Source organism: Equus quagga, chromosome 18, assembly GCF_021613505.1.
Source record: "Equus quagga isolate Etosha38 chromosome 18, UCLA_HA_Equagga_1.0, whole genome shotgun sequence".
NCBI classification, from domain to species: domain Eukaryota; kingdom Metazoa; phylum Chordata; class Mammalia; order Perissodactyla; family Equidae; genus Equus; species Equus quagga.
In genome coordinates this window covers 6,622,783-6,634,826 of record NC_060284.1, presented here as the reverse complement: position 1 = coordinate 6,634,826, position 12,044 = coordinate 6,622,783, and the positions used below count along the sequence as shown (strand labels likewise).

General features: G+C 45.9%; 1 protein-coding gene across 1 annotated transcript in view; it reads left to right on the top strand.

The window, feature by feature from the left end:
• The window catches only part of WLS (Wnt ligand secretion mediator), a 92,906-nt gene that overhangs the window by 63,151 nt on the left and 17,711 nt on the right, over positions 1-12,044 (top strand). The window contains exons 4-9 of the mRNA XM_046645344.1: positions 2,603-2,764; positions 3,777-3,913; positions 6,773-6,941; positions 8,333-8,430; positions 8,800-8,863; positions 10,785-10,928. Of these exons, the coding sequence (XP_046501300.1) occupies positions 2,603-2,764; positions 3,777-3,913; positions 6,773-6,941; positions 8,333-8,430; positions 8,800-8,863; positions 10,785-10,928 (774 nt within the window). The remainder of the gene's footprint in view (positions 1-2,602; positions 2,765-3,776; positions 3,914-6,772; positions 6,942-8,332; positions 8,431-8,799; positions 8,864-10,784; positions 10,929-12,044) is intronic.

Sequence of the window (12,044 nt, the reverse complement as noted above, 5' to 3'; positions counted from 1 at the left end):
CTTCCCCCCTTGGAGGGCGCCGAGCAGCAGAGTGAGGGGGAGGTCATCAAGCAGCCTGCAACTGCTGCTTAATGATGGCAGCTTAATTATCTTTCGGATGTGTTGATTCCTTTCAAGAAAGATATTAAACCTTGAAAAGTGTGAAGGAAATGAATCATCAAATCTCTGCTTTTTGATTGCAGTGAGATTTCGTCTTGAGTCTGAAGATTAAATGAGAAATTGCTTTAAAGCTTTTTAGTCCCTGGTGGATTGTGAAGTTAAAAAAAAAAAAAGGTCTAGCTGCCACCTGCTGTAATTTGTCCTAATTAGCCAGTCTCATGCTGGAGTTGGGGGAGGTGGAAGGGGGTAGGGGAGGAAAGGAGGGGGGCAGTGTCTTTCTTCCTAAATGCCCTAAATACTGATGGAGGCAGAACCTCGGTGCATGAGGAAAAGGCCCGACAGGATACAGTGAATTTGTGTCTGAGAAATGCGGGCCAGGTCAGGATCCCAGAATCCAATGCATCTAATTTGTTGACCTTGGATAAATTCATGGGGTGGTGGTGGTCCCCTCTCTGTAGGGACAGGGAAGTGGAAGACACCCAGAGGCGCATGATGGGGAACTAGAAGGAACCTGAGAGATCATCTTATTTCACCTTCCTGTTTTACTTAGAAGAAAAGTGAGGCCAATGAGGTGGGTGGCCTTCGTAAGGTACCCAGCAAAGGACAAGGTCAGGACTAGAGTCTGTCCCCTGCCTGGTTGTTCAGTGCCCTCCTTGTCACAGCATAACGCCTGCCTTCAGGCACATCTGAGGCAACACCAGTCCTTTCTTCCTGCTATTCTCGAGTGTCTTCCTCCCCGTCAGAGCTGGGGGCTGGACTGGGAAGGCTGCTGTTACTTTTGGGACCTTGGGTGAGACGCATAACCAAGTCAGTGGCGTTAGACTAAATAAATTTTGTTCCCTTCCCACTTGAACTCTGTTTCTGGAAATCCAACAAGACCCTGAGTGGAAACACATCAGAAAGCCCTCCTCGGAGGGTAGTCTGCCTCGTCAGTGCAGCTGAATCTAAGGCTGGTCTAGAGCCCATAGCATATTTTCAAGAGTTCCTGCACACCCCAAAACTAGCCCTGACTGTAAGGATAAGAGAGGAAGGAGCAGAGGGGAGAGGAAGACAATCTGCACAGGAAGAACCATCCAGCCTGCAGCTGAGGTTTGGAAAAGAAGCAGGATTCTTTCCACAGAAGAAATTTTTCAATCTCACAAGCCACGTCTAATTGCTGATAGTTCTGATCAGAGCCCCTCAAACCTTAGAGGATGAAAAACTATCACGATTGATTGGTGATGTCTGCTGTGGATGGGGAAGGGAAGAGTGGAAGTGCGTAAGCCAGATATATGGCTGCCCTACCTCTGCTTCTGTCATGTGTGTCTTTTGTCTCTATACAAAGACTCTATATTATTCTAACCTCTGGCTGACCAATAAAGAACACCCCAAGATCACAGAAGGGGCAGAGGCCCTTCACATACCAGTTAGACTGTAGCCTGCTTGTTATCTTCCTCCTGATTTCTCCACTGGACATTTTGCTCTGAAAATACACCAAAAAAATTATGGAAGTGCTGAGAATTCAGGCTTAGGAACAACAAATTAGGTCTCCCCTGTCACTTGATCAGGAGGTATACACCAAGCAAACATTGAAGCTGCTATACAAACCCAACGCTGATGGCAGACACTCATCTCTTTTATCAGGGAAAAGTCCTTGGCTGCTACAGCTCATGGCTCTACATGCTCATATTTACCCCCTCTCCCTCCCCTTGACAGGGACACATCACCAGGAGTCCTGGTGAGGTAGAGCAACCTGTCCCCCTACTCTCTAATCTCCTACCGCCGTGCTCTGGGCAGTACCTCTTTAGTCATTGGACAGGAAGTCCAAGAGACTTTTCCAGAAACTGGGCTAAATTTTTGTTTAATTAAAATTTCTGCTCCCCTCTGACATCTTGCTTCTTGAGCAGTTAGGAAATTTTGGAGGCAGGAAATTCAGAGTGGGTGTCTCTAACAAACTAATCCCATTATTACCTTTCATCCCTTTCTGTCTTCCCCAATTCCAAGGGTCCCTCTGAGTTGCTTCTTTTTCTATCAAATCAATAAAAAGAAGATGTTTTCAGCTTCTTGTAGTTTCTCCTGCAGGCCAAAACTGTGAAAATAATTAGCCATTGTCTAAGAATGTGGTGAACGTTAGCAAGGGCTTCCTCCCGAACATTGATGAAGTTGACTGTTCCACTGAGCCTTGGAGGTCCCCAGTGATATGCTCAAATAAAAAGCTCTTGTAGCGCTAGGAGACCAGGTTAGTCTGCTGCGAGGCTCGAACGAGGACTGAAAAGCTGAGAAAGATATTAAGAGTAGAAATTTCTGCTTTTTACCTAAAATTTCTGGTTCTACCTGAAAGGTGGCTGCTTTTTCTGGGGGGAGGGGCTGGGGGTAGCTGGTGGACACCACACTTCCAGTGTGGCCTATTGCCTGGACCTCTAAAGTACACATTTAAGCATTCGCTGTTCAGAATTGGTGACAGGAAGCAGAGGCGAGACAGTTCAGATGGAGTCTCTTCCTCAAACCTCTGCCCTTCCTCCAGACCCCAGAGCATGAGGGCCGCTACTATGAATGTGACGTGCTTCCTTTCATGGAAATCGGGTCTGTGGCTCACAAGTACTACCTTCTAAACATCCGGCTGCCTGTCAATGAGAAGAAGAAAATCAACGTTGGCATCGGGGAGATCAAGGATATCCGGCTGGTGGTGAGTGAATCCCCTTGCTCCAGGTGGCCTGTGACATTAGAGCACTTGCTAGGAACACTCGTTCTTGAGCGTGGGCATCGGAGGGGACCTCCGTCTCGCTCTGGGCATCTCCGTGTCTGTTGTCTCATCTGAGAGACAGGAATAATAACATACCCATGACAGCTGAGATAGGAAATTTGTGTGAGAGATTACAGAAGCAGACAGAAATGCCATTACTGTGCCATTTAAGATTTTATTGTAATGACCACGATTGCATAATGAATTACACCAAGGTAAAAGTAATTTATTTTTCACACGTGTCACCTTGCAAGCACGAACGTTACAGGGAGCAGTGTGTTTCAGTTTCTTTCCATTTTATTTGTTTAAAGGGGAAAAATTAGGACATGGAGTAAGGAGACCATTTTATTTAATCTAAAAGAAAAATCACACAAGAAATATATCTTTATTGTAGAAAATTAGCACGAGTAAACACACAGAACAACGTAAAAATTACCTGTAATATCCTAGAGAAATAACCAACGTTGAGGTTTTGCTTCCAGAATTTTTCTAAATGAGATCTTACTCAATTGACTCTTTTGTGCCTTGCTTTTTTCATTTAATGGTATATAGTGAATATTATACACACACACACGCACACGCACACTTTTGCAATACTGCTTAGCATTCCACTGTATAAATTTAGCTTAACGCATTTTACCAATCTCAACCTTTTGGGCATCTAAGATGTCTTCAATTTTTCAATGAAAACCTTACGGAAAAATCTTTGCTCATGTTCTCAATCATTCCCTTAGTATAGAGTAGGTCTATTTTATCCCTTTTGATTTATATTTCTACAATGCCCGAGGAGGGGCCAGGGGTGTATGAGGACAGTACCTGCTGTGAATGTGAAAGCTCTTGATCTTGAAAGTTCAGCAGACAATGTCTCCCCTCGCCTCTCTCCAAAATGCATTTGCTGGTAGAAAATAACACTAAGATGTCTTCACCTTCGGAATTATGATTGGTCTCTGCCTAGGGAATCCACCAGAATGGAGGCTTCACCAAGGTGTGGTTTGCCATGAAGACCTTCCTTACGCCTAGCATCTTCATCATTATGGTGTGGTACTGGAGGAGGATCACCATGATGTCCCGACCCCCAGTGCTTCTGGAAAAGTAAGAGCTGATTTCGGAGCACTCTTAAGGAACACTGGCCTCGCATGATCTACCTGCCGTGGTCCTGGTTGCTGGAGTCTAGTACAAGTGGTCGGTGTGTCACTTGGGCTGGTGATTTGGCCAGGAATCAGCTGAATCATTTCTCCTTCAGCTTTCACATCACATTACTACTAAATCCTAGGGGGTTCCACCTCGCTCATACGTCCAGCTCTCTACTCTGTCTTTGCTCTTCATTCCCATTGGCTGAATCAGGTAATTCTCTGTTACAGTGGACAAACTGCCTTGCTCCTAACTGAGCCCAACCCCTCCCACCTCCAGAAGGATGATGCTCCTGTAGATAGATAGATCCCCTTTCTCTCCCATATTATTGACTTTTCTCTTTTTGCTAGATTGTCCCCATTAATATGTAAACTTTAACTCCATACCATCTCCCATTCTTAAAACTCTTTCTTTTCCCACTTTCCCCCCTGATGCCACCACACCATTTTTCTGCTCTTCTTTACAAAAGAACTCCTCAAAAACTTGTTGGTATGTTTTCTCCTCCTGTTCTTTCTTGAGCCCATTTTGCTCCCCATTGAAACTGCTCTTGACAGGATCGCCAGTGGCTTCCACATTCCAAATCCACTGATCATTTCTCAGTCCTCACTTTTCTTGACTCGTCACCAACATTTGACATCTTCGAGCACTCCCTTTTTCTTCACAGAGCCTCCTCCGCCCCTCTCCTGCTTATCCTTTGCTGACCGTCACTCACTCTCCATTGCTGTTTCCCACCATCTTTCCAACCTCTTAAACTTTGGAGCTGGGGCTCAGGCACTGGACCGCTTCTCTTCATTAGCTTTGCTCATTCACTGGGTCATCTCCTCTAGTCTCATGGTCTTAAAAATCATCTACACTCGGATGACTCTTAATTTATATCCTCGACTTCAGCCTTTCCCAACTCTAGACCCAAATATTCCAGATGTGTTGACTTAATATCTTTACTTGCACTAAAATGTAGCACGTACAAAAAAACAACACTTGATTTCCTCCCACTTCACACTTGCTCCTCTCCCAGGCATTCCCGCCTTAGGAAATGGTAGCTCCATCCGTTCAGCTGCTCAGGCTACACATGTTGGAGTCACCCTTTACTTCTCTTTTTTTCATCCCCTCATCCAACCCACTAGGAAATCTCACCATTTCCATTGCTACCCCCGCATCTAACTCACCATCATTTTGCATTTCTCACCTGGTTTATTGGAAATAGCCTCTCAACTGCTCTCCTTGCGTCCACCATTTTCCTTCCTGCACTCTATTCACACAGCAGCCAGAGTGTTCCCTGTTAAGTATAAATTAGATCATGTCATTCCTCTGCTCAAAGCTGTCTATTGGCTTTTCATTTCCTTTGCCCTGGACCCTGGCCACCTCTGATGTCATCTCTTGTCTTCTCCACTACTCACCATCCCCCTTGGTGGTGTTCAGACATGCCTGCATGCTCTCATCTCCGGGGCCTTTGCACTCGCTGTTCTCTCTATTTGAAATGCTCAATTCCTCATTTCCTTCAGGCCCTGCTGTAACGTCTCTTATCTTAGAGGCTTTTTGCTGTCTGCCTTATATAAAATAGCACCCCGTTGCCCTCCATTCTCTTACCTTGCTTGCTTTTTCTTCATAATACATACATTTGTTTTTCTCTCCTCACCTGTCTGAATGCAAGCGTCACTGGAGCAGGATCCCTGCTGCTCTGTTTCCTGCTAGAGCCCCAGCATCTAGAATAGTGACTGGCACATAGTAGGAGCTCAGTAAATGGAAATTTGTTGACTGAGGAATGCATGAATGGTGTCACCTCATTGTTTGACCTTCTTATTGGGTCCTCAGTCCTTTCAAGATAGATTTCAGCTTCTCCAATGAGGTATACAGGTTTCTTCCCGAGCTCAGCCTTTTTTACTTCTCTGGTATCATGTCCTGTCATTTCCTGATGTGTGCTGCGTGCGGATCCCCAAATGCTTCAGGCTGTCCCAGGCTTCTGTGCCTCCGTCCAGGCTCTTCCCTCTGCCTAGAAGGCCCTTCCGTCTCCCTAACCTTGACTCACAACTCCGGTCAATTTCTGCCTCTGTCACAGTCTGGAGTCCTGTAGCAGCCTGTGCATGCTTCTGTCCTATTGTTTGTCACACTTGATGTGGCCCAGCCACTAAATACATCTCTGTGAGTGAGAGAACTGGTCCTGTTCATTTAGGTGTCTACAGCCCTGACAAAATGCCTGATACGTTATCCATGCTTAATAAACACATATATTTCATGGATATCAATGAAAATATGAATAAATCAGTGATAAAATGAATGATATTTTGATAGAGAAAGGGCAATTAATAGTGTGATGGGGAAAAGCAAATTAAAAACAAGCCGCTAAAAGAATTTGCATTTCATATTGTTTGGAGTCACTTATTATTGAAATAAATATGCTTATATAATTCATAGTTGCTGAGGATATCATAATAATAATAATGACTTTTCTTAATGATCAGGTTAACAATAATCTGAATAGGTAAGGGGATAATTATATTCAATGAAGTCTGTTTAAGAAAGCAAGGGAGAGTAAAAACGTGGGAAGCTCTTAATCTGAGGTGGTACCAAAATAAAGTTCAGAGCACTGAGGAGTTTAGGTTCAATTACATAGAACAGTCTATTTCTTCATTCTGCAGTTGGTGCCAACAAAATAAGGCACTTTGCATCTCTGTGTAGAAACCCATCATGAGAGCTAAGAAACTGACCATATGGCTTCAGTCCCAACATATAACATCTCAATTCCAAAAACTGGGTCCTGATTTTTGAAAATCTGCCTTCCAGATGAATAACGTGGCTTTCCTGATATTTTCTCACCATCAGAGTCATCTTTGCCCTTGGCATTTCCATGACTTTCATCAATATCCCAGTGGAATGGTTTTCCATTGGGTTCGACTGGACCTGGATGCTGTTGTTTGGCGATATCCGACAGGGCATCTTCTATGCAATGCTCCTCTCCTTCTGGATTATCTTCTGTGGCGAGCACATGATGGTAAAAGCCCCCTGGGGAAGGGACAGTGGGTGAGGCAGAATAAACTAAGTGGATACAGGAGTGAGTTCTGAACTCAGACCCTTGGTTCAAATTCCTGCTTTATCACTTACTAACTAGCTGTGTGGCCTTAGGCAAGTGACTTATTGCTCTGAATCTCAGTTTCTCCATCTATACATGGGACTTAGACACTAATGTGTAGGGGTTTTGTGAGATTTAAATGTAATACTTAACAGAAAGTAAACACACAAATGTTAATGATTATCATTATTTCTTGTCCTCCGGCTTGGATTTCTTGTCCTTCGGCTTCAGCTCTGCTTGTCCCCAGGACCAAGGTAACCACCCAGAGAATGTGGGCCCAGCTCTTTCCAGCTGGCGGTTTGTCCAGGTGGCCTAGTAACCCCTATCACCCGGAAATAGTGACCTCCCTGGTCTCAGTTTGCACAGATACCAAGTGATATTTCAGGAGGGACTGGAGGGACCGTGGATGAAAATAAGAGTGGTGCCATCATCATGTTGTGGCTAAGATGATATGCCAGCTGGAGCTTAGGCCTCATGTCAGGCCCATGGGCTTCATGGCTGAGCAGGCTGCTTTTAAATTCCATTATGGTGTGATCATTGCTTCCGAAGCCTTGCAGCCCTTCCAGGAGAGAGGGAGAGGAAAAAAGCAGGAAAAAGCAGCTTTTGCCTACTGCCGGGTGGGCATGAGGGGTCCTCCAGCAGTGATGCACTGAGAATGAGCCCTCGGCTGCAGGGACTGGGAGTGGCGGGGACTCAGGGACAGCAGCAGGACAGCCAGCCAGATGATTGCCCTGAGGGAGCTGGTGTGCACTGTCCCACCTGGGTCCCAGCCTGGAATCTAAGATCATCTTTTACTTTCCCCCTTTTCTCACTTTATATTCCTTCCTTTTCCATCTCTTAGCATCCTTGTATGTCTATCCAGAGGAGCCATTCTATTTTGAATGAAGATAAGGGGAATGCGCATCTATTTTCCTAACCAGAAGAGACCTCTCACACTTGACGTCTCTGAATGCCTTCGAGTCTCCATTTCGTCCTCTGGAGACCACCCTGCCTTAACAAACACACGTGATAACTCACATAGGAATTTAATTCTCAATGAGTTATTTTGTGGACCATGAAACTTCCACCGCCTGGGCCTTTCTTGATGTTCTGTAGCATCCTGTTCTTATTACTGTGAGAGCCTTATGGATGGGCTGACAAGAGTGAGCTCCTTAGGAAGAGACTTGGGTCTTACTCATCCTTGGAGCCTGGAGTCTGGCATGATGCTTGATACACAGCAGGTGGTCAGCAGGGATTGCCTGAATGACTGACTCACCTGTAGCCTTGCTTGCTCTCCTCATGTTTATCTCATTTCTCACTTTGGTTTTCCTCAGGATCAGCATGAACGGAATCACATAGCAGGGTACTGGAAGCAAGTTGGACCAATTGCTGTTGGCTCTTTTTGCCTCTTCATATTTGACATGTGTGAGAGGTGAGCAGGTGCCTGTGGGACTCTGGCCTGAAGTGCACATCACTGTGTCCACTCCCAGCTCTTTCGAAGGAGGATTTGAAAAGGAGAATGGTGGTCGGGAGCCTGTGGGATGAAAGCATCGGACAAGGTCACATCCTCCATAAGGACTGGATTAAATCAAAGATTAAGGTCCTTAGAGATGCAAAGTATTTGGGCTGATCATATTCTTCAAACTCTGTATCTCTTTAAGTCCTTTGTGACTTTTCTTAGTCTCAATACAGTGCAGCGGCCACCCCTGCAGCTAGAAAGCGAAGACTATGTAGAAAGGAAAGTTCTCCTTTTCCTCTGTGTTAATTGTGTCTTGCCTTTCCATGTCGCTTCTCTTTGTAGAGGGGTACAACTCACGAATCCCTTCTACAGTATCTGGACCACAGATGTTGGAACAGAGCTGGCTGTATCCTTCCTTGATGGGCTCAGGGTTTTATTTCTTCCCATAGCCGCCCGGTCCCCAGGATCATTTTCTAAATCCTGCTAATGTTCTCCATATGTGCTCAGCCAGAGCTTTGATCCTTAGACCAAAGATAACAGCACAATTAAGACAAATAATGAAAGAACTAATGCTTGCTTTCAAGCCCAAGTGAGAGCAGGCAAAATGAGGAGGCTGCACCACGTCCGCATGGCAGAGGGATCGGAGTTGCCAGTCTGAATTATCTATTCTACACTTGTTTACCGCAGACTGAAGCATGACTCGCTTTTCCCTGGAGCCACGGAGGTGCATCTCTGGGCCCCTGTGGGAGGGCCTGTTTCTGAAGCGAGACTTCTTACAGTGACCTTGGTGTGCTGGCATACCACGCTGCAGCTCTTCATTCTGAGACCAAGTGGAGATAAGACTAAGGGGATTAGTTCCAGAGGCATCGCTGAAGCCTCTGGTTGGTTGGCATAAACTCTGTCTGAGTCATCTTCATGAAGCAGAAGCGACAGTCTTAGCTTATCCCTTTAGGATGGTGGATTTAAATATTTTATCTTCCTGAATAATAGGTTAAGTGCTTCAAGAGAAAAATACTCTCCTCTGGAATGGGGAGACAGCCTTGAGTTGTATTCTTTCTTGATGGATAATATCTTGTCCTGTGCTGGGTGGATGGTACCACTGTCCGGCCATGATGTGTATATTGGCTTCTTAGTGTCCCAGAAGCTTTGTGAGCAAATGAGATCAGTAGTATCATTACCTTAAAGGTGAGGAGTCGAGCTCCACTCTCCCCTATCCCCCACCAAAAAAAGTTAGCTGCCCAACATGGGGAGTATCTATAATGTTAAGCCTACCTCAGCCCTTTCGTTCTGCAGATATGATGGAGGTCCAGGGAGGCAAATTCAGTTTCAAGTCCTAAAGCAAATAATTGTATTCCCTTCACTCCAGGGTACTGTTGTTTTCAGGAAAGAAGGAGGAACTGCATTAGATAGATTATTTAATGAAACATATGTGCTGAATTCACACTTGTTAAAATATTTTAAAACATGCAACTTGGGGGCAGAGTTGTAGCAGAAAGGAGTTGGGATCAAGTTGCCTGCCTCCCAAGCCAGCTCTCTCTACCGCAAGCCTGGTTCCAGATTGAGCTTTCAAGATAGGTCTTGGAGCCACCCTATGGGGTCTCAAAGTATATTCCCCGCCTGCCCCCCGCCACATGTGTCCTTCTGCTCCTCGTTCCATTTGACAGGATTTTTCTTGTGGCGACAGAAGATTGCAAACAGAACTTCATCTCTGGTTTTCCTTGAAGACCTTCAAAATTCCTTGCAGCTCCTGCGGGCGCACCTCCCACACTCCATCCGTCCTGATTCCAGGGTCTCAGTCTCTTCCTCGTGGAATGCACGAACTAGCCCATTGGGTCCCAAACGTGGTTATACTGGGTCTCCTAGCCCTCGGAGAATCTGAGTCCCTAGACCCGCAGTAGGTCCTGGACCCTGTATTTTAACTCTTCTCTTGAGTTCAATGCAGCTTTTTCTACCTGATCAGCATTTTGCAACCAATATCCAATATTTTAGTGCTTTTCAAATAGATTGTGCATATGATTCTCCTGGGGACTTTGTTACAAACAAGATCCTGACTCAGTAGGCCTGGGGGCCGTAGACTCTGCATTTCTAACAAGCCAGGCTCCATTCCTCCTTTTACTGGGCTTAGAAAGCAATGAGGAATATTCCTCTCCGTGGTACTTCTGTGTCAGAAAACCTCTCTAGCACTGGCATTAGAATGACCCATTTTAATACTTTATCCCCCTGAAAACTGCCTAAATATTTGGAGACCAAGAGTATTGCCGACAGAGCTGAGGAGGCGTGTTCGTGTCCTCAGCCAGCTGCCGTTTCCTTGACTAGGCCCCCGTCAGATGGCCTTCATCATCGTGGCTGGGATCTGCCTCTGCCTGTACTTCCTGTTTCTCTGCTTCATGGTGTTCCAGGTGTTTCGGAACATCAGTGGGAAGCAGTCCAGCCTGCCAGCCATGAGCAAAGTCCGGCGGCTGCACTATGAGGTGAGCAAACCTCCTGGCTCGTTCAGGAACCGGTGCTCCGTATCTCCTGCTTGATGTGTAAACAAACACACACCAGCACCTGGAGATCGGAAGCCTTTATTTCAAGTATACGTTGAGAGGTTCTTATATAATGTGAGATCTCTGGACAAAATAAGAAGCTCGGTTCTACTCCGAGAGGCGTCTAGCTGGCCTGTCTCAATCTTGGGGTTTCCTGTGGTCTAAATCTCTTTCTCTCCCCAGTAAGCAGGAAACTTGTTCGGCAGGTTCTGCAGCTTGGGGATGGAATGTAGGTGCACCCTACCTAGAGGGGAGATGTGACTCCGGTCCACGGGTTTGTGGCTTGGGGTGAGGCTTTAGTTGAGGTTCCCTTGCTGAGAATCAGCCTCAAGACGGGTTCAACCCAGGTAATTGATTTCCAGACTCCAGTAGGCCACATTTCCCCTGCAATATCCAGCAGGTGCTCAGAGAGAGTTCAGTAATCTGTGTTTATAGATTATGTGCCTCATTCACGAGACACCTCAAATCGCTCATGCAGGCAACACGTTCGTAATTTGTCAAGTATCCCTTGGGCTCCCGCCTAAATGGCTGTCCTTGGAGACATGGGCCTAATTCCTCTGTGAGAAGAGAAAGAGAAACCGCAGCACCACAGGGATTTTTCATGCAGTGGATCTGCACATAGGAGCCCCCGAGTGAGAGGCGTCCCTCCCTGAAACACGGGTTCCCTTACATCCTGCTCTCTGGGGAACCCGGCACTTTCTGCAGCTCTGCCCGTCCCTGGAGCTGGAAATTCAACCAGATCCATTTCGTGTTGATTATATGCACATTTCTTTTTGTTCACTGGAGCAGAATTCTATTACCACCACAGAAGACTTGGATTTGGTAACTTTGAGCCCTTGCAGAGAAGCATAACCAGCCTAGCAGGGAAATTAGCGGCCTCTGGGCGTGCTGTGAATCTAATCGGCAGGCTGCGCGCCCACTGCTTCAGGAGAGGGACCAACAGAGGAAATATTTGGCCCAAGAAGTTTTCAGCCGCATCCACCTCTGCAGGAGATTATTATCCCGTGTGAGATGATTTTACCATCACACTTAGGGATTTGGTTTTATAGATTCCTTTAA